The sequence below is a fragment of the Ovis canadensis genome, chromosome 11 (genome assembly GCF_042477335.2).
Source record: "Ovis canadensis isolate MfBH-ARS-UI-01 breed Bighorn chromosome 11, ARS-UI_OviCan_v2, whole genome shotgun sequence".
Taxonomy (NCBI): Eukaryota; Metazoa; Chordata; class Mammalia; order Artiodactyla; family Bovidae; genus Ovis; species Ovis canadensis.
The window spans coordinates 66,221,957-66,248,497 of NC_091255.1; the positions used below are offsets into that span (position 1 = coordinate 66,221,957).

The window sequence follows — 26,541 nt, forward strand, 5'->3', positions numbered from 1 at the left end:
TCTGATGTGGAGGCCAGTTTGAAGATTTATTCCATGATGTATTCATATTTGAGTCTTTCAGATAGCAGGGACACACACCCACATGCTGGTATATGCCTATTCCTCTTGGCAGATGCTTTCTCTGTAGTAAAAAGGTATATAGTATATAACTGTAGTGTGTCCGACTCTGCAACCCCATGGACTGTAGCCTGCCAGACTCCTCTGTCCATGGGATTCTCCAGGCAAGAGTACTGGCGTGGGGTGCCATGCCCTCTTCCAGGGGATATTCCTAACTCCAGGATCGACCCACGTCTCTTGTGTCCCCTGCATTGGCAGGCAGGTTCTCCACCACCAGCGCCACCTGGGAAGCCCGTGACTATCTAGGTACCTTTCACCTTGCTCACGTCTTTTATGGGTGGCTATTTCCCGGCTTCCCTGCCTGGTGGGGAAGAAGTTGTCATCTACAGATCGCCCTCCGGGGAGAAGTGCCCTAGCCCGAAAGAGTCTGGGCTGGTGGTTGTGGGCGTCACATTCTTCTCTGTTCAGTCTCTGCCTTGAGGCCGGGGGAATCCATCCTCAGAAGCGCGGGGCATTCTTCCTCTTGAGAACCCAGTGGGCGTGATGTTCCCACAAGGAGCCTCTGCTGCTACCTGCTGCCCTCCGCTGTGGGAGGTCCCAGGCTGTGCCCCCACCGGCAGATGCCCGTGAGGATCTGGAGCGGCTGCGGTTGCCCTCTGCTGGGCTTGGCATCTGCTGGGCTTGTCCCCCAATCCACCTGGGATGCAGCTCCACCTTGCAGCCAAGGACCTTTCTTCTCAAGACGCACCGTCTCAGTGGCTCGGACAGTTAGGGTGTGGGGAGGAGGAGCGGTTGGTGGGACTCTCCCTTCTGCAGAGTGACGACTGATGTCTTTGTCTGGAACTAGAGATTTGTGGGGCTTCCTGGATGGCTCAGCAGATAAAGAACCTACCTGCCTATGCAGGAGACTCGGGTTCGATCCCTGGGTCGGGAAGATCCCCTGCAGGAGAAAAACGGCAACCCACTCCAGTATTCCTGCCTGGAGAAGCCCATGGACAGAGGAGCCTGGCAGGCTACAGCCCAAAGGGTTGGAAAGAATCGGACACGACTGAGCAACTAAGCACAAGCAGATTTGTAGATTCACAGAAGGCTGGGTGCAGGCAGGCCTTGGGGACTGTCCAATCTGAATCCCGTGGTTCCATTAACAAGAACTGAAATGTTAATACCAGAGCTCCATGTCTGTGCCAGTTTCACGGCTCCTGGGGGGCGGGGATCGCGCCCCTGCCTCTTCCTGCATCTTGCTTTCCTTGCCCATCCTCAGTTCCTTTTCACCCACTTGGCCTCTTTTCTTTGGGCTTTCCTCCCACATGGCATCTTTCCGTCCTCTCTTTCCTCCAGTTCGTGTTGATATCTCTCTACTCTTGCTTCCATGCTGGTGCCCAGTGTCACCCTCAGACCTCTGACACCTCTGACACGGTGACAGGCTTAGCTTCTCAATTTCCTTTTTAATAAGATGAGGATCCTCATGACATTGTTGATAATAGTCTTAAGCCCACTTCCTGGCATTTGAGAAGGGTTTTACTTGCTTCATTTATGTCCTTACGTCCCCCTAGAGGCCATCTGCTCCCAGCGGTGAGATGGCTGATTGATGGTTATTAGGAGTCTGCCGTAACCCGGGGCTCATCCAGGGACCAAACATGGCCTTATTAGCCCCGTGTTTATGACTTCAGGCCAGTTTGTTCCCATCAGACTAATCACCACCTCGGCACTGGCCGGGGACCTGTCCTGGTTTGTCCCTTAGCACTTTCAATCCACTTAGTCCAAAGGTCAGTGCTGTAGGACCCTGGGCTTGCCTGAGTCCTCTTCCTGAGCCAGGCTCAGATGCCCTCGGGAAGCACCGTGCAAGGAAAACCCCCACGCACCTCGAAGAGGCACCGCTGCCAGGCCTGCCTTCAGACTAAGGGGGCTGTGGGAGCTTTTGTCTTTGTGCAGACCCCTTTGTGTCTTTGTGGGATCCCTTCCCCCACCAAACGAGCTTCCTTGGTGGCTCAGAGGGTAAAGAATCTGCCTGCAATGCAGGAGACCCAGCTTTGATCCCTTGGTTGGCAAGATCTTCTGGAGAAGGGAATAGCTAACCACTCCAGTATTCTTGGGGCTTCCTTGATGGCTCAGACTACAAAGAATCTGCCTGCAATGCAGGAGACCCGGGTTTGATCCCTAGGTTGGGAAGATCCCCTGGAGAAGGAAATGGCTACCCACTCCAGTGTTCTTGCCTGGAGAATCCCATGGACAGAGGAGCCTGGCAGGTTATAGTCCATGGAGTCGCAAAGAGTTGGACACAATTGAGCGACTTTCTCTTTACCACCTACCAGACATACATGTGTGTAAATATAGCTATGTTGGTGTAGACATGAATCTAATCCAGGCTGGATTCACTATTTTTTCTTTATTATTCATTCGTTTCTTCTTATTTTATAATGAAACATTTTGAGGGAGCCCCTAGAAGTGTGTTTTGGGCCCTGTGCTTCCTGCGCCTAGGGGCTCAGTTGGCCCTGTGTGTGCCTGCGTTCTGTCACTTCGGCCTTTCCTGACTCTGTGCAACTCTATGGACTGCAGCCCGCCAGGCTCCTCTGTCCGTGGGATTCTCCAGGCAAGAATGCTGGGGTGGGCTGCCATGCCCTCCTCCAGGGGATCCTCCTGACTCAGGGATTAAACCCGCCTCTCTATGTCTCCTGCGTTGGCAGGCAGGCTCTTTACCTGGGAAGCCCCCAGTTTCCTCGTGGCCTCTGTAGATCTCTTCCCCACGAAGGCTGAGCCGAAGCCTCTGCTTGGCAGAACTTCTGGGATGTGCTGCCACCTTGTCGAGGTTAACTGATGAGACGGAAGACACTAGATTTGTTCTATGAGGTTGGGGCTTTGGTACGGAGAGTTGGTGTTACAAAGAGCTGGTAAGCCAGTACATCTTGCCATATGTATGGCTCCCGATTTAGTCTCCAAAGAGACATTTAGACTCTAGCAACCTCAGGGTGATGGGGAGATTAAAGAGAGTTTGGTAGCACCAGGATTGTGGTCGGGGGAATCCCAAGACGGCCCCTAAGAGTTGTGCCCCCTGGTGTGCCCACCATGGAATCCCCTCCCCTCGGTGGGGTGTCACTCTCGCTGGATTACAGCTCAGGTGACCTAACGGTTGACTTTGAGCTCATCAATAGGGAGAGTGTCCTGGTGGGCCTGACCTAATCAGGTGAGTCCTTAAACCAGAGCCTGGGCTGGTCTTGAAATCAGAGGGATATGAAGTGAGACAGCGTCCCCTGTTGGCCTTGAAGAAGCCAACATCCGTGCTGCAAATTGCCGGTGGTGGGGACTGCGTGGCAAGGGCCTCGGGGTGGTCTCTGGTTGCTGGGAGGAGTCCCCAGTACCACGGTCCCCGGGAACATGCGAAGAATGTGGGAACCTCGGTCCTTCATCTGCAAGAGGCCGAGTTCCGCCAGTAACCCGTGGGCTTGGACGAGAGCCTCAGATGGGTCCTCAGCCCCGGCCGGCCGTGATCTCGCTGTCCTCCCGGTGAGACGCTGAGCAGTGGACCCAGTCGAACCCTTTCCTGGATCCTTGAACCGTGGAAACGGAGAGAGAAGAGATGGGTGTTGCTTGCCGCCCTGAATTTGTGGTAATTGGCCATGTGGCAGCTGAGACGCCATGCGGGCCTGCTGTGTCTCAGCTTGGCTGTTTGCTCTAGGACTGCGGCTTGGAAGAGAGAGAAAAGGGGAAGATGCTGGCCCCCACGTACCACAGCAGGAAGCAGAAAAAGTGTTTAGAAGCAAGCTGCTTCGTTCCCTTCTTGGCTGCCAGACCCTCATCAGGCCCAGATCAGTTGAATAATTAATTCTGCTCCAAGCAGAGTGATACTTTGGATAAAGCCCCATTAAAAAAAAAAAAAAGAAAACCCTCAAACGTGTTCTTCAAAGCTACGGCTTCTCCTTTGAAGTGGTTTGACTGCCATTTATTTGCTGTTTCCTCAGCATGAAAGTGCACAAGGATTTCCACCCTCGTCCAGAGTCTTCCCCTCCCCTCTCCACCCTCCTTGGGGTCACTAACTGGCCCCTGATTCTGCCTTTTCCAGCTGGCTTCGATTGAACTGCATAGCCGGGACAACAGGTCCATTTAGGAAGCTGTGTGTCTCAGTCTTGGAGGCAGCGATTGTCAGGAAGCAGAGAGACTATTTCCAGAAACGGTTTGAGGTTTCAGATCCTGGTGGCCCAGGCCCCGTAGGGATGGGACACTGCTGAGAAGGCTGCTGGCCGCGTGAGCAGGGGCTGAGGCTGGGGAACAGATGGAGGCCTTGGCTGTGAGAGTGAGAAGGAGGGATGACGCTGTGGAGTCCTCCCCGTGACCCAGGGTGCGGCCAACATCCTGCCCACCCCACCCCATCCCCAACACCCCACCCCATCCCCGCACACCCCACTGCACCCCCCCAGCCCCGGCCGGGGGACTGCAGGCAAAGTCTTGTTTTCCCTGGAATGGTTCAGGAGACAAACACCGAAACCTCCCTGACATCTCAGTACTGCAGCTGCTCTTTCTCTCCTGGTCTGTTGGAATGAGTGCTTCTCACTCTGATTCCCTGGATGCATGTCTGACGGGTCAGGGCCCCCAGTGTGGCGCTAAGGGCACCTCTGTCCCTTCTGATGACCAATCCCTCTTTGACTCACTTTTCATGTTTGGCTGTCTTCAACAGGGGCTACCCAGGTGGCTCAGTGGTAAAGAATCCATCTGCCAAGCAGATGATGCAGGCTCGATCCTTGGGTCGGGAAGATCCCCTGGAAAAGGAATTGGCATCCCGCTCCAGTATTCTTGCCTGGGAAATCCCACGGACAGAGGAGCCCGGAGGGTGACAGTCCAGGGGGTCGCAGAGTCAGACACGACGGAGCGACTATAGAACAGCAACAGCAGCACTCATCTGCTAGGGCTGCCCTCACAAAGTGCCACAGGCTGGATGGTTTAAACAGCAGATGCTTTTTGCCTCTCAGTTCTGGAAGCTGGTAGGCCAAGGTCAAGGTGCCAGCAGGGTTGGCTCCTCCTCAGAGTGATGATTGGGCTTCCCTGGTGGCTCGGTTGATAAAGAAGCTGCCTGCAATGCGGGAGACCTGGGTTTGATCCCTGGGTTGAGAAGATCCCCTGGTGAAGTGGGAAGGCTACCCACTCCAGTATTCTGACCTGGAGAATTCCACGGACTCTATAGCCCATGGGGTCGCAAAGAGTCGGACCCAACTGAGCAACTTTCAAAAGAAGAAAAGTGACGAGGGAAGGGTCTGTTCCAGGGCCCCATCCTTGGCTCGTGGAGGCTCTCTTGTCTTCACATCGTATTCTCTCCATGCATGTTTGTGTTCAGATTTCCTCTTCTCATAAGAACACCCAGTCATATTAGATCCCACCCTAATGACTGCATTTTAATTACCTCTTTAAAGATCCCATCTTTAGGACTTCTACCTTGGCAGTCTGTTGTTAAGACTCCACACTTCCATCGCAGGGGGCATATGGGTTCAATCCCTGGTCAGGGAACTGAGATTCCACATACCTCGTGGCAGAGCCAAAAAAAAAAAAGTTGAAGTTCCCATCTTCAAACAGAATCTTACTCAGATGGACTAGGGGTTAGGTTTTCAACATATGAATTTTAGCAGCAGGGTGGAGGGAGTGCAACAATTCAACCATAATAGGGGTAGTGATGCCATCTGTCTACATCACAAAAAGTTCTTGAGGTTTGAGAGTGATAATGCAAGAAAGGGCAGTTAGAAGCTGACTGTGGGACAGACAAGAGGGTTTGTGCAAATATTGGGGTCCACACCAAGGATGCTTCTTCACAGCCCACTCCTTCTTCACAGCCCACTCCGTCTGTCTCTGCCCCCTCCGTCTCTGCCTCCGCCCACTCTGTCTGTCTCCACCCACTCCATCGTTGTCTCCGCCCACCGTGTCTCCTCTGCCTCCGCCCCCTCCTTCTCTGTCTCCGCCCCCTCCGTCTCTGTCTCTGCCCCCTCTGTCTCTGCCTGCGCCCCCTCCGTTTCTGCCTCCACCCACCCTGTCTCTGTCTCCGCCCACTGCATCTTCTCTGCCTCTGCCCCTGCACCCTCCGTCTCTGCCTCCGCCCACTCCGTCTGTCTCCACCCACTCCATCGTTGTCTCCACCCACTGAGTCTTCTCTGCTTCCGCCCACTCTGTCTCTGTCTCCGCCCCCTGCATCTTCTCTGCCTCCGCCCCCTCTGTCTCTGCCCCCGCCCCCTCCGTCTCTGCCTCCGCCCCCTCTGTCTCTGCCCCCGCCCCCTCCGTCTCTGCCTCCGCCCACTCTGCATCCGATGCCGCATTGATTTAGTACTTTGATTGCTCACCAGAATCCTATGGGCAGAGGCCTCATGAGTCATCAGTCCGTTCTATGGGTCGTGACTTTCCGACAGATGCTGTTTCCCTCTCTCTCCTTCCTAGAGCCAAGAAAAGATCATTTTATGATTTTACGGTTGTCAGAGCTATAAATATTTTTGATAAGCCTGATATTAGTTTTTGGGTTTTTTTTTTCTCCTCAGTGGTGCTCTGATAAAAATCTCTTTTAGAGCAATGGTAATAGACTATTTTTTCCTAAATATATAATTTTGTTATTGTTATTGATAGTTATATAACAAGGGAAGGGCTGGGTTTGATAGTATAATTACCTTCTTGGTTTTCATAATCTCCAGCTGGTGTGACTATGAGGGGAGAGACACACAATACGTGCTACTGACTCATTTTTTAAAATTATTATTATTAATTTTTTTTAAGATGATCAACAGACCTGTATTTGTGAAAGTGGTAGATGTTCTGAGGCCAAGATGCCCCATCCAGTTTTTTGAGTTTTTTTTCCAGATAAAATGTGATGTTATCACAACATAAGGAGAATTGTTCTGCTCGATGTTCTGAGTCCAGGGAACAGAGGAGAACTACTCAGCGCTGATCTCTGAAATTTCATCTGCTGAGTATGACTAAGTTCTTTGTGCGGCCAAGTTGGTGTGGGAAATGCAGGTTTAAACAAAAGCCTTTCTTTACTCTGGGCCTCAGAGTCTTTATCCACGTATGCACGGACGTTCTCAGATTTTCCCGCATCTGTCTGTGGAATCCTTCCTCTTGGAGCATCTCAGTGAACAGGCAGCTCTGGCAGATGCCCACGCAGGACAAAAGGGGTCATTCATTCGGGAGCCTCTCGTCCACGCACAGACGTGTATGTGGTGTCTTGGTCAACACGTTGCTTTGGCTAAAGGCGGCATGGAGAGTCGTGACTTCATTTCCAACAATTCCCATTATGTTGTCCATAGAAAAACCATTACAAGGTCACTGTGGACTGTCAAGTTCTCAGTAGTAGCCACGTGAAGGCAGACGTTGCTCTGTGTCTCTTTAATGTGTATTTACTTGCTTGGCTGCACCAGTCCTTTGTTGTGGCACGCTGGAGTTTTAGTTGGGGCACAAGGCACGTGAACTCTTTGGCATGCAGGATCTTTAGTTGCAACATGTGGGATCGGGTTCCTCGAACAGGGATTGAACCTGAGCTCCCTGCACTGGGAGTGTGCAGTCTTAGCCCCTGAACCACGAGGGACGTCCCAGACATGACTGTGCTGTATTTTGAATGACAGTTGATAAGGAGGGAGACCTTGAGGAGGAGAATCCGTTGTTTCATCCTGTCGGCTGTGTTTTTCCCCTTTGACTCAACGTGCATTTTCATTTAAAAGGAAATATGTCTCACACAGTCCCGATGAGGTTCAAAGTATTTTTATTGTCCCGTTAGTACGAGTGTAGTAGTGTTAGGCTTTCAGTCATGTCTGACTCTTTGTGACTCCACGGACTGTAGCCCACCAGGCTTCTCCATCCATGGGATTCTCCAGGCAAGACTACTGGAGTGGGTTGCCATTTCCTTCTCCAGGGGAACTTCCTGACCCAGGGATCAAGCCTGGGTCTCCTGGATTGCAGGCAGATATTTTTTTTTTACCATCTGAGCCACCAGGTTAACCACCCTGTTAGAGACACATTTACCAGCCTTACTATGCTAGAGCATAGGTATACCCTAGTCTTGTGCTTTTTGGCTCTTGCAGAGTCAGGGAACCAAAATGTGTCAGTTCACATCAAAGCAAGGAAACTGATCAAACAAACGTCAACAGCATATTTGTGATGTGGCAGACAAGGTTTCGCTAAAAATAAGCCACCGATTCCAAGAGCCAGGGGTTCCAACTGCGGTGATCAGCTGCCTGGGCCTCTGGCAGGTCTGTCCCGAGAACACTGCTGGAAGGAGGCGGTTCTCCCGGGGCTGCTCTGGGGCTTTCTGGAAACTTCCCCTATGTACACAGGGCTCCACAAGGGAATCTGCCTGAGCTTGGCCCAGAGTCACATCCTCTGTTTATTGAGCTCACCCTCAACAATGAGCCCTCAACAGTGAAAGCAACACTGCTCGGTAACCACTCTATCATCAACACAAAGACAGAGAGAAGCACTGACCCCCAGCTATAGGATTTGGCTATAAAGAGACCACCCTAGTGATCCAGACAGTTGGTATCATTCAGTTCAGTCAGTTCAGTCGCTCAGTCGTGTCCGACTCTTTGTGATCCCATGGACTGCAGCACACCAGGCCTCCCTGTCCATCACCAACTCCTGGAGTTAACTCAAACTCATGTGCATCGAGTCGGTGATGCCATCCAACCATCTCATCCTCTGTCGTCCCCTTCTCCTCCCTCCTTCAATCTTTCCCAGCATCAGGGTCTTTTCCAGTGAGTCATTTCTTCACATCAGGTGGCCAAAGTATTGGAGTTTCAGCTTCAGCATCAGTCCTTTCAATGAACACTCAGGACTGATTTCCTTTAGAATGGACTGGTTGGATCTCCTTGCAGTCCAAGGGACTATCAAGAGTCTTCTCCAACACGGCAGTTCAAAAGCATCAATTCTGCGCTTATAGTCCAACTCTCACATCCATACATGGCTACTGGAAAAACCATAGCCTTGACTAGACGGACCTTTGTTGACAAAATAATGTCTCTGCTTCTTACTCTTCTGCCGCTGCTAAGTCGCTTCAGTCGTATTCGACTCTGTGTGACCCCATAGACGGCTGCCCACCAGGCTCCCCCGTCCCTGGGATTCTCCAGGCAAGAACACTGGAATGGGTTGCCATTTCCTTCTCCAATGCATGAAAGTGAAAAGTGAAAGTGAAGTCGCTCAGTCATGTCCAACTCTTTGCGACCCCATGGACTGCAGCCTACCAGGCTCCTCTGTCCATGGGATTTTCCAGGCAAGAGTATTGGAGCGGGGTGCATTGCCTTCTCTGATATGCTGTCTAGGTTGGCCATAACTTTCCTTCCAAGGAGTAAGCGTCTTTTAATTTCATGGCTGCAATCACCATCTGCAGTGATTTTGGAGCCCCCCCAAATAAAGTCTGTCACTGTTTCCACTGTTTCCCCATCTATTTGCCATGAAGTGATGGGACCAGATGCCATGATCTTTGTTTTCTGAATGTTGAGTTTTAAGCCGACTTTGTCACTCTCCTCTTTGACTTTCATCAAGACGCTCTGTAGCTCTTCACTCTCTGCCATAAAGGTGGTGTCGTCTGCATATCTGAGGTTATTGATGTTTCTCCCGGCAATCTTGATTCCAGGTTGTGCTTCATCCAGCCCAGCGTTTCTCATGATGTACTCTGCATATAAGTTAAATAAGCGGGGGGACAATATACAGCCTTGACGTACTCCTTTTCCTATTTGGAACCAGTCTGTTGTTCCATGTCCAGTTCTAACTGTTGCTTCCTGACCTGCATATAGATTTCTCAAGAGGCAGATCAGGTGGTCTGGTATTCCCATCTCTTTAAGAATTTTCCACAGTTTGTTGTGATCCACACAGTCAAAGGCTTTGGCATAATCAATAAAGCAGAAGTAGGTGTTTTTCTGGAACTCTCTGGCTTTTTTGATGATCCAGCAGATGTTGGCGATTTGATCTCTGATTCCTCTGCCTTTTCTAAATCCAGCTTGAACATCTGGAAGTTCACGGTTCACATACTGTTGAAGCCTGGCTTGGAGAATTTTGAGCATTACTTTACTAGCGTGTGAGATTACAAAATAAAAAATTTTTTATAAGAGTACTTTCAGATCTCTGCAAATGTGTCTGTGGGTCCCCATTGGAGAAGCACTCTTTTAGGAGAATGAAGCTGAGTTTGTGAGTTTCACCCGTGGGTCGAGAAGGCTGTGTTTTGTCTCTGCCTATGTGCTGTGATTGTTTGCAAAAACGGCCACAAATCCTGTCCCTGTTGTCATCCACCCTGTTGTCATCCACACATCCAGGACAGTGTGACCCTGGATCTCCCATCTCCCCCCAGAAGGCGTAGTTGGCTCCTCCATCCTTCCTATCTGGATGACTATTGACCTACTGTGGTACCAGATGTGATGCAATCAGAGACTTGACTCTCACTTAGCATTGGGTGTTTCCTTTTCTTGCTTCCCTGGACACCCGAGTTTGCCACATGAATGAGCCCAGTCTAGCTTACTGGAGGATGACAGCTCCATGGAGAAGAATCTAGGTTTCCCAGCCAAGAGCCAGCCAGCTCCTGGCCACCAGCCTGTATGTGCCATCCTTGACCATCCAATCCCTAGGTGAGCCAGGGATGGACTACAGATGGTGCACAAGTGAGTCTAGGTGATGTCAGCTGAGCCAGGGTATATGAGTAGCGGTACCCAGTTGACTGTAGCCTTATGAGCAGTAATAACTGGTTTTATGTTCTAAGCCACTAAGTTTTGGGGTATTTCATTGCTAACAATAAGTGTCTAATAGACATTTTTTTTTTTCCCAGTGATACCATAAGTCAGAAAAAGTTGCCTGGAAAGATCAGCTCAGGGCTCTCAAACTGCTGAGAAGGCAGAAAAGGCTCAGCTTGGATTTTCTAGTATATTTTAGTGACTCCTAGGATTAAGTCTCGGATAACCATTGAGGGTTACAAAGAAAATACTTCATTGGACTTATATTTGCCTTCATTTAGATTTATATTATTGTTTTGAGGAAAAGTTGTATTTCGAGCTACAAGAATAGGCATAACGGTTTGGAAAAGTCTGCCTGGTGCCATCTCTTTGTGAACCACGCTAGTGGGAGACTGGCTGTTTGCAGCCCAGCTCAGAGCTGCTTATGTGGAACCATAACTGAAGGGCTATCTTTGCAGACTCTCAGAGAGCTGTATCTTTGCAGAGAGAACTGTGTGGTGCTTTAGAATCTATTTTACGTGATTAAATAGGCTTGATTATGACTAGTAATTTGGTATCAGAAATAGGAGAAGGTTTTGTCTCTACAAAGATCATTTGAGCAATAGCAAGCTTATGTTGCTTTAAATACAGCTAGAATTCTGTAGTTAACCTCGCCTTTGGGAAGCTTCAGGCTGAGATAAAAAAAAAAACAAAACAAAACATAAAACAGAGGCGAGATTTTAACAAATTCAATAAAGACTTGAAAAATTGTCCACATCAAGAAAAATCTTATTAAAGAAAAAAAACTCTTTGATACGTTTAAGCCTTTTCCTTCCATCTCTGCACTAATCCCCTTGTCTTTCTTTCTCAAGGCCTAAATATTTTGTGTTCACTTGGATTTTTTTTTTTTGTCTTCTCTGTTATATAGCTTCTCCCCTCTCCTCTTGGAGATTTTGTGGTATCACTTGGTCTGATCGATTCAATGAGTTGTTGGTCCCTGGATATCATGGTTTGAGACAGCCAGGGACACTGAGAGTTACTTTGCAGTTGTGCAGATGTGATGAGAGAAACATGAATGGGATATCAAGGGAGTGAAGAGAGGGAGGTTGTATTTAATCCAGACTAGACTGAGTTTATCCAGGAAGACTTCTTAGAGGAGGGAGCTCAGGCTTCTTCAGCCAGGAATTTTTAAAGGCATCAAAGGTGATGCCTTAGAAACTTGAAAACTTGCCTCACTTGCACAGGCCTAGATGTCATGCCGTTATTTTAGGGGAAGGGAGGGGAGCTGGGTTGGGTGCAGCCCTAGCACTCTCAGGCAAAATGTTCTATGCTTCCAACACAGTAGAGACCAAGGACTTTGGATTGCCGTTCTCCTCGTCTTTGGCTGTGACCCAGGATCCCTTAACATGTGGACAAACAAGGCAGGGAAGACAGCAGCCGCTTGTCCCCCCTGCCGCCCCATGTCCCTGTGCGCTGTGAGGCCCGCCTGGCCCCACGCCGGCCTCCCTGGGAGAGAAGGTTATCTATTATGTAAGAATCATCCATATTCAAATTGGCGATCAGGGCCAGCATTTAGTTCTTTTTCCATTATGTGGAATAATTTCAGCTCGTCTTACGAGTGTCATTATTGCTGCGATTTCTCAGTAATAGAAACAGCATCCATTGCTTCACCTCACCCTGTGTGTCTGGGTTAAGCGGGGGTGTGGAGGCAGCGGCTGGGACAAAGGCGGCTGGGGCTCCAGGCCCCCTGGGCACCTGGGTCCCCAGGGGGTGCGGCTTCTCCACCGCTGCGGCCGCCTGGCAGGGGTACCAATTAATTTTGTGACCTTTCCCTCCGCTTTTCATCAGGGAGTTCCGAGCCGCTGACAAACCTCAATTAAAGAGACTGCACTCCATGGGGTGGGGGGATGTGCCGAGATGTCCCAGAGACTCCCTCTTCCCCTCCCCTCCGCCCTGGCCCGAACTGACACAACAGTGGGTGTGCATGCGGGTTTGGTGAGTCAAGCCCGTGGGCGATCACCAGAGGTCGGTCTGCTTTGCCTCTGCCCCTCTCTGCCCCCCGCCCCCACCCACCCCATGGCTGTTAACAGCAAGGATGCATCCCAGTAGGAACGAGCCAGAGGCAGGAGAACTCAGGGAAGGATGCTCATGGGATGCAGGGCAAACACATCCAGCCATTGCCCTGAGTTTTCGGGGCTGCAGGTCCCTTGGGGCTTCAGTACCTCGTGGCATTTCTCCATCTGTGCTTTCCTTGTGGGGCTTCCGCTGCCTTGGCTGACTCCATCCTACATCCTGTCGGGTTGCTCTCCAGGCTCTGAGTCCATTTGGGGCTCTAGAAACACGAGTTGTCTTCCTGGGACCTGGGAGGGCCACCCGTGACGAGCAGCACCCGGACGGTATTTCTGCAAGGAGGCACGCGTGTTATGTGCTGAAGCTTTTTCTGTTTCCACATAAAGTCCGTTGCAGGACTGCTTGCCTCCCTTCCTCCACTTCATTTTGTTTCCTCCTTTTTTTCCCCCTCCTGTCTCTCCACTCTCTCTCTTTTCCTTCTGGAAAGTGCTAGACTTTTCCAGCTCCTGCCTCTGGGCATGACCTTTCCAGAGCGGGTGGAAGTTGCTGTGTTTCTTCTGAGCCAGGGATTTGTTGCAGCCATTAATAATAATAATAATAACACTAATGGTCACCGGAGGACAATGATCTCAAGTTCCGTGGCTCTGGACGAGTGTTGCCACATACCTCCCTGCTGTCTGTGCAAAGCTGGGTTTGGAGGGTTGGGTGGGGACGGGGGAGCAGGGGGAGGAAGCCCTGGATGGGGTGGGAGGGAGAGGCAGGAGGAGAGGGAGCCTGGTAGCTTGGGACAGAGCCTGTGTTTAGCTGCCTTGGCATTTGGGAGCTGCAAGGGGACCCAGCAACTGCGGAGCTGTCCTGGGTCCCAGGAGCCCCACTGAAAGTATCAGGGGGAGGGCAGTGACTCACTGCCCTGCCAACGGGCAGCTAGGCAAGCTGTCAGGGCTGCCGTGAAAGGCTGAGAACGGCTTGCCTCGCTCAGAAGTTTGCCCTGGAAGGGATCAGCCCTCACCTCACCTCCGCCAGGGGCTGCAAGGATTGAGTGAGGTAGCGTGGATGGAAAAGTTCTGCAGAGATTAAAAAAAAAGAAGAACAAGCTTCAGAAATGAAAGACAGCGATGCTATCAAGTTTAAAGAGGGGTGTGCTGCCATCAGCAAAGAGGCAGGAATTTCTTCCCAGGGGACTTGGTGGCTTTCCCACTGCCCTCCTCCCGAGCACAGGCAGAAGCGGTATTTATTTAAGGGTCCAGTAAAAAAAAAATGCCGCACCCCTCCACTGCAGTGTCCGAACTGGATGAGCAGACGGGGCTCCAGGGTGCCAGGACAGGTGTCAGCCGCACAGGGGTTTCCTGACTTTCCCTCAGCCTCAAGAACGTTATGATAAAGCCACCAAGGCACAGCAGGTGTCTCTTGCAGACTGTTCCCTGAAATTCCAAGGGGTGTGTTTCTCCGTGGGAGGGTTAGGAAGGGTGGAGCCTAGAGTGAAAATTGTTCAGTCGTGTCTGACTGTGACCCCCTATACTGTAGCCCACCAGGCTTCTCTGTCCGTGGAATTCTCCAGGCAAGAATACTGGAGTGGGTTGCCGTTTCCTTCTCCAAATCAGTGGTGGAGAGGGGAGGGTGGAACCTAGAAGGGAGGCTTAAAGGAGCCCCTGGAGGCTAGCCGGTGCCTGGGTCTGGGGATGCTCAGGGACACTGGACTGCAGAAGCTGTCCCCCCATCACCTGGGGGTGCCCCCTGCAGCTCTCTGCTGCACAGCCCGCTCTGCCTTCCTGACGCCACAGGTGGGGCCCAGTGCCCAGGAGTGGGTTGAATACAAGTGAGATCTGCTAGGGTTTTTTTCAGCTTTTTAAAAGGCAGCTTCTAAGTGAAGCTGAGGTGGGATTGTCTCAGGGCACCCCACCCCCAGCACTGGAATGAAGTAATGATAACCAACGGAGTGTAGTTGATAAAAGGGTCCAGGGATATGGTGGGGGAAGGGAGGGGTGGTTTGTCTCCTTGCCTGAAACCCCACCTTGGGGAGTCAGTGTGGCTTCTTCCCTTCCATGCGGGTCTTTGCTCAAATGCCATCTTCTCAGAGAGCCCTCTCTCAGCACTGTATCTGGAGGAGCCCTCCAGCTTTGCGTTTCATAATGAGACGCTGGAAGAAAGCCTGACACAGTACTAACAGTAAGTACTTACTTACTTACTGGAGCCCAGTACTTACAACAGTTGTGCTGTGTCACTATGGTGATGATTTTTTTCTCTAATCGACATTATCCCAACCAGCCCTTGGTTTTATAGTATATTGTGAGTTTATTGTCTGTCTCTGGAAGGACAAGGGACTTGGCTTTTTTGAATCGTCAGGACCTAGACTGGTTCTGGTGTGCAGTTGATACTTAATAAAAATTTGCCAAAGTAAAAATTTGCCAAATACCTGAAGGCAGGCAGGCTTCCTGGAGGAAGCAGCAAAATTCTTCTCTTGACCTTACGTAAAGAGAGGGCCTGTGCATTCTCAGCATGACTAGCAATAAAGAAAGGTCATGAGCGTTCTCAGCCTTCTAAAGTGGAGTGTCTCAGCTTCAACACTGTTGGCATTTGGCCGGGTCACTCTCTGTGGTGGGGGCCACCCTGCGGGTTGTTGGGTGTTCAGTGGCATCCCCACTAGATGCCTGCACCTCCTCTTCCCCACCCCACACACAAAGCACCCGTTGCCAAATGTCCCCTGGGGAGCAGAGTCACCCCAGCTGAAAGCCACTGTTCTCAGTTAAAACCAGGGTCTCCCCCAGCTGTACCTGACTGATCACCGCCCACCCCCCACCCCCGTCAAACCAGCTGCCCCAAGTGGATGAAGGCGGCCACATCTCTGCTGGAATGAAGTGGTTCCCTTTCCGCATCCTTCCCCTGCTTCTGCCTCAATCACGTTGTAAAAAGAAGTGAGACAAAGGAAGAAACACCAGTTGAGGCACCGCTTTCCAGGGGAAATGCGTCTTACAGCCATGGTGGTGCCTCAGATGTCAGCGTGAGATGTAGGGTGAGAAATAATTAAAGCTTATGGACAAAGAGCCGCGACTGCGTGGCCCTCAGCACGTGGCACGGACGCCAGCTGTCGCTGGGGGCGGGGCGGGGCCGGCCTGCTCCAAGGCCCTTCTGTCCCCAGGGGTCATCCATCTGCCGTGTCATCAGCCTTGACCCTTCAGCGGGATGCTCTCTTGATGCACCCTCCCAGCGACATTGCAAATGAGAGCCCACTGCCCCTAGGATTCTCCGGCGGAGGGGGCAGGGGGCACCTAAGAACTTCAATGAGGGCGGCTCGCACAGTGCCACAAGGCTTTTTTCCCTTGCGTTTTAAAACAAGGTTAAAGGACGTGTCAGCATCTTTATTAAAGTGCACGATAAGGGAACTCTATTCTATGACCTGTGATAAACCATAATGGAAAAGAATAAGGAAAAGAGTGTGTGTTGTGTGTAACTGAGTCACTTGGCTGGTCAAAACAAATTAACATTGTAAATCAACTCTGCTTCAGTTTTGAAAAGTGCCGTATAAAGAGCATTATAAATAAATGATTAGGACAAGAGAAATATATTGGAGGAGTCAGAGGACATGAGAGGAAGGGTTTATATTTCACTTTTTACCTTTAGTTAGACGGAAATAATGAAGTAAAATACCTGAATCATTTCTCTTTCTGATCCCTGATGAGCAAGAAGGTGTGTGTGTGTGTGTGTGTGTGTGTGTGTCTTTATGCAAGATGCAGCTAGGCATCACTTTTGTGAGATTCCCCTCTGAAACGTACCCAAGAAAACAGGTTTATTATTTGCTTATAAATAGATGCATTCCATGATTGGATGATTAAGCCTTCTCCTCTTTCCCTATGAGATCACACATTTTATTTGTTTATTTAATCCACTAAGTTGGTTATTTTTATTTTGATTATTTTTTTCTTTTTACCAGCTTTATTGGTGTTCACCCAAAGTGTACCATTAGCAGCTTTATTGATGTTCACCCAAAGTGTACCATTAGCATATTGCGTCGTTATTTTAAAATTATGGTATAATATATGCTATGCTATGCTAAGTCACTTCAGTCATGTCCGACTCGGTGCGACCCCATAGACGGCAGCCCACCAGGCTCCCCCGTCCCTGGGATTTTCCAGGCGAGAACACTGGAGCGGGTATATACATAACATTGAAACTGCCACTGTAACCATTTAAAGTGCATAACGCAGTGTCATTAATTGCATTCACAGTGCTGTGCAGCTGTCGCCACCGTCCATCTCCAGAACGTTATCACCCGAAACAGGAGCCCTGTGACCATTTAGCAGTAACTCCTGATTCCTCCTTCCCAGCCCCTGAAAGTGAAGAAGTGAAAGTGTTCCTTGCTCGGTCACGTCCAGCTCTTTGCGACCCCATGGACTGTAGCCCACCAGGCTCCTCTGTCCGTGGGATGCTCCAGCAAGAATACTGGAGTGGGTTGCCATTCCCTTCTCCAGGGGATCTTCCTGACCCAGGGATCGAACCCAGGACTAACTGCATTGCAGGCAGATTCTTTACCATCTGAGCCCCCAGGGGAGCGCTGGTACTCTCTAGTTTCTGTCTCTGATCTTGCCTGTTCTAGGTATTTCATGTAAGTGGACTCATACAGTACTTGTCATTTTGAGGTACACACATTTTAAATGGAAATTTCTGTTTGTTTGAAACTATTTTGCCTGGTTTTCAGAAAATAGCTGCCGTTTCCTTGCCATTGAGATGATTCTGTTCACCTTCCCTTAGGTGCTAGGGGCCCTGTCGATGTCTTTGGAAGACAGACTCACAGCCCCATTGTAGACTCACTGGTTTGCCCCTCACTGGACTGTAAACTCCATAAGAGCTAGAATTGGGTAGTTTACGAGGTGTCCAGAAAGTTGACAGTAAATATTTGTTCAGTAAACGTGGGGATCAAAATGAAGACTTTGCACAGCTCATGCAAAGAGTCAGAATAACTGGTGCTGGACAAAGCAGAAGGGCGACATGATTTAAGGCCAACTGGGCTCAACTTCAGATGTGCCGTATCCTCCAGGACTCTCCGTTTCCTCCTTTTGAGATGCTTCTGTTTGCCTCGCATCCTCTTTTGATACCATGAGAAACCAGAAGACACTGAATTCCTGGAAATTGCTGCCCTTGGTTCCTGTGCTGAGGCCACCACTGGGCGGACCTGCTGTCCAGGCTTCTTTTGACGGTTCAGGAACTGAGTCCCTTATGCCCTCTGCCCTGCAGTGAGAGGAGAGAGGGATTTTGGGGTTTGCTCTTTCCCAGTGTGTGTTTTTCCCATTTCTAGGATCAGCACGGTTGCCTCCAATGCCAATTGTTGTCATCCCCAAAGTTCTGCAGCCAGAAATCTTGTGGCCTTGCTCATGGCTCCTCCTGGCCTAACAGCTGGGTCCCAGGCAGCCGGTGCCCTCCGTGGAGATATGCAGGTTGCCTGGGTCCCCAGGAGCCCGAGGGGCTGGGGGATGAAGGCAGAGGAGGTGCTATAGTGATGCCCTGCTTCTCGTTTCAGGGTGCAGCAGAAGACCCGCAGACGGCCCTGGCACTGAACTTGGACCCTGTGCTGACGAAGAAGTCCGATGCGGAGGGTGCCAGGATGCTCTTCCCCGAGAGCGAACTTTCCATCCGGATAGGTAGAGCGGGGCTTCTTTCAGGCAAGCTCCCTGCTGCAGACCGCGAGCTGAGTCAGACAGGAGAGACTGGAGCCAGGGGCGGGAGGGGTGGCCGGGACGTGCCAGCTGCTCCATCCTGTCTTTGCCAGGCGCCCACCTCGCTGTCGCCTGGGGCTGGGCCAGCACACACGCCTCCCCTCCACGTTGGTTCTCCAAACCACCTGCTTAGAGCGCAGTATGAAACAGAGCCTTTGGCTGTTTCCCTGACTTGGACAAGTGGACCTGTGGGCTGCTCTGGTGGGTTTGGGCTGATTCGGGTTGCAGCGGACAGAGCTGTGTCCCTCCATCTCCCCCTCTGATGGCCCCCTGGATGTTCCTTCCCACTGACGTGACTTTCATCTTTCTGGTTCATCTGGGGAACTTTGGGTCTTGTTTTCACTGATTCAGTCTGGAGCCTGAAAACCTGAAAACACTGATGGCAAAGCCATGCATTTTCTCTTAAGCTAGAGGGAGTGCGCCCTCTTGAGAGGAATCGGGGCGGGGGAGGTGCTATATTCCTGAATCTCCATGGGGGCAGTGCAGACTGGGTTGGTGCCCCCTGAGAAGGAGCTGAAGAATGATGCTGGTCCCCAGCCTCAGTGTAGACTTCCCCTTGCATGCCCTGTCATGGTTCACTTGGGGGAGTTGGCTACTTTAAGTGCCCATTTGCACCAGGAGGGGTGGCTTCCTCTCTTTTCCTTTGTCTTTATCTAAGTCCCACGTTGCTGTGAAACCTTGTCCCTTTCTTTTCCTCTACTTCTGTAAATCCCAGACTCAGGAACTTAACCAAGCAAAGGATGCTGAAAGCGGCCGCCCCGTCCCTTGCTTGGAGTTCTTCTCTCTTAGAAGAATCGAGGAGAAAGAGACTGGTGACTGGCCACCGTCTTCACCTTTGTGATTTAAGGGAGCAAGTCCTCTCACGTTTCCGGGCTGGCGTTTTAATTTGATATGTGTCTCTGAAATGATCCCTAATGATTAGGGATCCCTAATGATCCCTAACCTGGGGCGTAGAGATCCTACAGGAGGTACAGCCATGCTTCAGCCAGTTCTCAGCTATCTGTGCTCAGATTAGGTCCTGCAGGAATTATTCATGGAAACTTGAACACCTCTTCCTCTCGGGTTGAAGCTCATGGCCCCCCCACCTCTTCCGATGTGGGATTTAATCAGGAAGTGAAAATTCAGCCAAAGAGAGCTCAAGTAACAGAGGGTTAGCACGAAAACTCTGCCCCCCGCGTCCAGTCGCACATGTCATTCGTTTTCAAGTCAGCTCCGCTCGGGTGTGGTCTGCGGTCTTCCTTTTACTGGAGAGTCGAGCGCTGTCTGGTGAGCAGGGTGGGGCACTGTCCTCCAGTTAAGGCGGTCACTTTCCATGCCGAGTAGTGGGGACTCAGGAAAAGAAGGCTTTCTGTCAGTTCTCCCCAGCTCTTGCACGTTGGATCTCCTGTGATCCCCAATGAAGACGTTATGGTCCTGACTCTGAGCCATCTCTAGTCTCTGCCAGACTTTATTCTCTGCCATTGTTTTCAATCTTCAAGGCCACAGGGGAAAGGTTCAGTGCCTGTCAATCAAAAAAGTAAAAAAGGGCATAAGAAGTGTTGACAATACCATCTTCAAGGTCATTGTCAACTTGTAAATCATTAACAAATAAAATATGACTTAATTGAAGCAAAAAAAAAAAAAAAAGTAAAAAGAGATCCCTTTGACATGAACCTTTTCCGACAGGACCACGAGAATACAGGGCCAGTGGGGCTGACCTTGGGTGGCCTCTGCCTGCGGTGGCTTGGAAGCAGGGTTTCAGTTCCCAGTCAGAACTAAGGTCAGGCCTGGTGGTGAGAGCACCGAATCCGAGCCACTGGACCAGTGTCCGGTGATGAGACCCGGGCCCCTCCGGTTTGTAGAAAAGAACTTCATGAAGATGGAAATAGTGAAACAAGTGAAGCGTTTATTAGGAGGAGGAGAGCACAGTGCGCGTGGACAGATGCGTGGGCAGGCTCAGAGGCACTCGTGCCCTCATGGTAGTTAAATCACCTCTGCGGGGCGTTTCCTCCGGGTTTTCTCTGGCCCGTCATCCTGCTCTGCCGAGTTCTGGGTCTGTGTTTGGTTTATCTCAGCGTCCTCCCTGCTGGCTTCCCCGCTGGCTCAGTGGTAAAGAATCCGCCAGCAGTGTGGGAGACCCAGGTTCGATCCCTGGGTTGGGAAGATCCCCTGGAGGAGGAAATGGCCACCCACTCCAGTATTCTTGCTGGGGTCATCCCTTGGACAGAGGAGCCTGGTGGGCTACATACAGTCCATCGGGTCGCTAAGAGTCAGACACGGCTCAGTGACTAACACTTCCTTTCAGGGTCTTCCTGCCTCCATAGTTGACTTTGCTGGAAAGTCTCCCAGGCTTGCTGGACCTTCTTGGCCACTCCAGGGCGGGGTGGCGAGCAGAGGCTGCGTGGGAGGCAATGCCATCCTGTCCTCTGCTCAGAAGCACCTAGGCAGAGCCCGTTACCAGGTTACCAGGCAACCCTTGGTCACTGTTGCTAGCCATTCGGATCTGAGAGCTAATGCAGCCCGCGGAGGGTGGGGGGAGCGCAGAGATGGTTTGCGGAGCCCGAGGGAACCCAGCTACCTCCGGAAAAGTTGTTCCTCTTCTCGCCTGGGTACACCTGTGGGTGTCAGGCGGTCGAGGACTTGAAAGTTGGTAATGGCTATTTGATGACTGGCTGTGTACAGATCAAGTATGAGCATGCCTTATTTGTACCATCTGGATCTGCCCTTAAGCTTGCTGTAAATGGAGCCCGGAGATTGGTTTAATGGGTGTTTGGTGAATAACATCAGCCTCTAAAAAATAATATTGGTGCTGCTGTTGTAATGTCCTGTAATTGGTTCAACAAGAGGAAAAGCCAGAAGGGCCGCTCTGCGAGACGGATTCAGCTGCCTCGAGTCTCAGCAGCGGCCCTCGCCGGGGAAAGTACTTATGCGTTTACGATGCTTTCCTATGTACATCTCAGTGCCAAACGTTTTACAATATCAACTGTTCTCAGGGCTGGGGGTGTTCTGGGTCGCAGGTAAACCAGAAGTTCTTATAAATCAGTCTCTCTCTCCCACCTTCACCGCCGCCCCTCCCCCTGCCCCAGCTGTGTATCTATCTCCAACCAACTTTCTTTTAATTAAGAAAATAATGACCTGGGTGACAACTATTAAGTAATTTTTCTTCCTCCTTCAGATCCCTGGCTCAGAGGTTAAAGCGTCTGCCTAGAATGGGGGAGACCCAGGTTCCATCCCTGGGTTGGGAAGATCCCCTGGAGAAGGAAATGGCAACCCACTCCAGTGCTCTTGCCTGGAGAATCCCATGGAGGGAGGAGCCTGGTAGGCTACAGTCCATGGGGTCGCAAAGAGTCGGACACAACTGAGCGGCTTCACTTTCATTTTCAGATCCCTTACGGCCCAGGTTTCCCTCTCAGACACAGACACTGCTTCTTGTCTCCCGTGTTTCCTCTAGGAAGTCATGATGTGGCGTTCGCCCCGTTGTGCCTGAACCCCCTTTTCGGAAGTCCTGACGTGGCGTTCTCCCCGTCGTGCCTGGCCTCCTCTTCGGAAGTCCTGATGTGGCATTCACCCCGTTGTACCTGGCCCCCCTTTCTCTGAGCCTGGTGTTTTTCACTTCATAACACATTTCGATTTCTGTTCTGGGAACATTCGCTGAAGCGTCCCATTCTTATTTTTGGCTGTGATCTTACCTAATTAGTCCCCTCTTGATGGCCTCTTAGGGTGTTTACCGTCTTTTGCTGTTAATGCAGCAGAGAGATTTTCACATGTGTTAACACATCTCTGTAGGCAGTTCTATGGTTGAGTAAATTCTGGAAATAAGGCCAGGGGTTCTGTACATGTGGAGCCCAGGAGTGGGCACCAAAGAGTCTGTGAACCTCTTGGAGCTTTATGCAGAAAGATCCGTGTATTTTGAGGAATCTAAGAAAATGGCACTGATGGATAGAGACACAGACGTTGAGAACAGGCTTGCGGACACAGCGGGGGGAAGGAGAGGGTGGGGTGAGCTGGGAGAGTGGCGCTGCCGTGTGCATTGCCGTGGGCTAAAGGGATAGCTGGCAGGAAGCTGCTGTATAGCCGCTCAGCACTGTGTGATGACCTGGGTGTGGAAGAGTTGCTCCAAGGGAGGGAATATGTGTGCACATGTGGCTGAGTCACACTGCACAGCAGAAACTCACACACATTGTAAAGCAACCATACTCCAGTTTTTAAAAAAGATGCATTTTTGGAAGGCAGAGGTCTATAACGTCCATCACACTTCAGCTGGATCCATGACCTCCGTGTTTATCTAGAAACCTGGGTTTCTTCGCCTCAACAGCCCCATTCGGCTGCCAGTGAACTTTCTGTCTTTTTTCTTTCTCACGAGCACTCTGCTTAAGGCTACGTGCTAAGTTGCTTCAGTCGTGTCTGACTCTTTGCAACCCCAAGGACCTTAGCACTCCCGTCCATGGAATTCTCCAGGCAAGAACACTGGAGTGGATTGCCATGCCCTCCTCCAGAGGATCCTCCCAAGCCAGGGATCAAACCCACGTCTCTTACGCCTGCCTGCTTTGACAGGCGAGTTCTTTATGTCTAGTGCCACCTGGGAAGTCACTCTTTAGGCTGAAAGTGAAAGTGAGTGCGTTAGTTGCTCAGTGTGTCCAACTCTTTGTGACCTTATGGACTGTAGCCCACCAGGCTCCTCTGTCCATGGGATTCTCCAGGCAAGAATGCTGGAGTGGGTCGCCATGTCCTTCTCCAGGGGCTCCTCCTAACCCAGGGATCGAACCTGCGTCTCCTGCATTGCAGATGGATTCTTCACCATCTGAGCCACCAGGGGAACCCAAGAATACTAGAGAGGGTAACCTGTCCCTTCTCCAGGGATCTTCCTGACCCAGAAATTGAACCGGGGTCTCCTGCATTGCAGGCAGATTCTTAATCGGCTGAGATACCGGGGAAGGTAATTGTTAACTTCCCCATTTCCTTAAGTTGTTTGTTCTGAGAGGAAGCTGAAACTCTCCAAGACTTTTTTTTTTTTTTTTTATGGATCCATTAGCATGCCAGATGGAAAATTGAATGTAATTTTGTGTTTCTGTGGAAGGAACAGAAGTAGGCATTATTTTCCAGGAGAGAAAGAGGTGGATTTAATTTGGGAAATTAGTTGTGAAGCGGCTTCTATTTATTATCCGTGAAGCTTTTCAAAGCTGGTTGGGGGAGACATGAATGGGGATTCAAGTCAGGCAAGCCCAAGCCGTAAGAAACTCCTGTAAGAGACACATTCTCCCTTGATGTCTTACTCTGTTATGTCAGAAGAATTCAGCTGGCAAAGATAACTCTACCTGGACAGCCTGGCAGACGAGAAACCGTGTTTTGCAAAATGAAACCGATGCAGACGTAGCTTTAAGTGGGTTGTGAATTTGGAGAAATGTACCACCCCTGACCACAAGTATTTGTTTGTTTCTTAGTCTAAAATCTTGAATTCCTGGTTGTTTATGCTCTGGCCTTGCTGGGTGGCATTTTCTCGTAGAACTAGAACTGGTCTTGGGTGACAGAATTGGCCTCTTTTGGCCCAAGGTTCCCGAGTGTGCAAGCCCCAGATGAGCACCTACAGGATGGCTCACTCCGCGTCGCGATGGAGCGGGGATGCTCTCCGATGCCCAACTCCCTCCGCAGGGCACCCCCAGCTGCTCTCCAGGTACCCCGCAGTCTTCTGTCAATCAGAGCTTGGAATCATTCCTCTCCCCCATATCTCTCGTTAAACATCCTCCCTTTGGTGCCTCTGGGAAAAAGATTTGATCAGCCGTTGAATGTGGAGGCACCGCCCCCGACAGTGTTTCACTCCTGCTTGTGTGCTTGCATTTTAACTGGGGACACTTTCTTCTTCTTCTTCTTTTTAATGTTATATTATTATTATGCGGCATGAGAACACTTAGGTGCTTCGTGTGGGGTCTAGTTCCCGGCCCAGGGATGGAACCTGGTCCCCCATGCACCGAGAGCATGGAGTCTTAGCCACTGAACGGTGAACCCAACAGATGGGTTTTCACACTGGCTGGCCTTTGGAGGATTATGGTTTTCGGCACACACGTGGGGCCTGGGGGGCAGCCAGTCGCTGTGGGGGTGAACTCCCTTCTTGGGGGACAGTTGTCTGTTCTCTCTGTAAGATCAGCCTCCTGTATCCAGCTCCCAACTCCTAGATTTCCTCAGCTCTGAAATTCTTCAGAATAGTTGAGTCCTAGGGAAGCAAAGAGGGCTTATTTAAGCAGCTTCAAGCTTCCTCTGACAGATCTTCTAATTTTCCAAGTCTTCTTGACTTCTGTCACTGACATTCCCAGTCAGATTTAGTACACTTAAATTTGTGTGTTTTTAAAAAAAATTTTATTTTGTATCGGGGTGTAGCCGATTAACAATGTTGTGATGGTTTCAGGTGGACAACGACAGGACTCAGCCGTCCATACTCATGTTTCCATTCTCCCCCAAACCCCCCTGCCATCCAGGCTGCCACACGACATTGAGCAGAGTCCCCTGTGCTGTACAGGAGGTCTTTGTTGGTTATCCATTTGAAATATAGCAGAGTGCTTTGATCAGGAGTCAGATGCAGCTCTTTTTTTTTAAATGACTAGGTTTCCAAAATAATGTGTTTAGGGACGTCTCTGAGATGATATTAGTAATTTTGAATTTGTATCAGTGAGATCTCTACAGATAAAGAATAACTTCACAGTTGCTCATGTAAATTTAACGCCTTAGCATGTGGTTTTAGCAATTAGACTTTTTCTTTTTTCCTGTGATTGGCTGGTCAGGGGACATTTTCCAGCCTTCTCCTGGCCTCACTGAGAGGAATTGCCCAGGACCTGAAAAGCAGACAAGCCTTGCTTTTGTTATGTCCTTTCTGGGCCAAGGGCCGTAACCGGGTTTCTTCATTGAAAGGGCTGTGAACCAAACCTGTCAGCACGTGGCAGCAGCACTGAGGATATTAAACGTGCCACGATTTCATAGCAAAAAACCAAACTCGAACAAAAATATTTTGCCAAAGGATAAAGGATAAAAATATTTTTCCGAAGGACTGAGGGCAGCAGGAGAAGGGGGCGACAGAGGATGAGATGGTTGGTTGGCATCATCAGCTCAATGGACATGAGTCTGAGCAGCTCTCGGAGGCAGTGAAGGACAGGGAAGCCTGGTATGCTGCAGTCCCTGGGGTCGCAAAGAGTCGGACACGGCTAAGTGAACACTAACAACGAAGGATAAACAGCAAATTCAACAATAATAATTACCAGGAGCTCTTTAGCACCATGAATGTTTAATAAGAGAAGTAACACAGAAACACCCTCTGGGACTGGGCTCTGTGTGGGAGGCCTGAGTGAGCGTCTGCGTGTCTCAGCTCAGGAGAGCATTGTTACATGGATACTTTTTATAGATTTTTTCGCGTCTGAGTAGTGTAATGTTCTGCCTACCTACTGTTTAGCACTGCAACAGCACTTTTCCTGTTTATCTGCTTTTAGGCTGTCAGTGCACAGGGCATTTTTCAGGAGGCCTGGGCCCAGAGGCAGTTTGGAGCTTAAGGCAATGGCACCCCACTCCAGCACTCTTGCCTGGAAAATCCCATGGGCAGGGGAGCCTGGTAGGCTGCAGTCCATGGGGTCGCTAAGAGTCGGACAGGACTCAGCGACTTCACTTTCACTTTTCACTTTCATGTATTGGAGAAGGAAATGGCAGCCCACTCCAGTGTTCTTGGCTGAAGAATCCCAGGGATGGGGAAGCCTAGTGGGCTGCTATCTATGGGGTCACACAGAGTTGGACACGACTGAAGCGACTTAGCTTAGCTTAGCTTATGCATTTCCTAGGTGGCTCAGGGATAAAGAATCCTCCTGGCAATGCAGGAGACTTGGGTTCGATCCCTGGGTCAGGAAGATCCCCCTGGAGAAGGGAATGGCAACCCACTCCAGTATTCTTGCCTGGAGAATCCCACGGACAGAGGAGCCTGGCGGGCTACAGTCCACGGGGTCGCGTGTTAGGGCTGCCATAACAGAGGACTGCCGGGTGAGCAGCTTGTGCAGCAGAAATACATTTTCTCACAGTTCTGGGGTCTTGAGGTCTCAGGTCCG

The 26,541-nt window shown here is 50.5% G+C and overlaps 1 protein-coding gene across 2 annotated transcripts in view; it reads left to right on the top strand.

The window, feature by feature from the left end:
* SLC39A11 (solute carrier family 39 member 11) overlaps positions 1 to 26,541 on the top strand; it is a 277,042-nt gene that overhangs the window by 83,537 nt on the left and 166,964 nt on the right. Inside the window, exon 5 of one of the 2 annotated variants that reach the window (XM_069544067.1) lies at positions 18,292 to 18,412. In XM_069544067.1, coding sequence (XP_069400168.1) covers positions 18,292 to 18,412 — 121 coding nt within the window. Of the gene's footprint in view, positions 1 to 18,291; positions 18,434 to 26,541 lie in introns of both variants that reach the window. The other variant, XM_069544066.1, reaches the window with a different exon arrangement.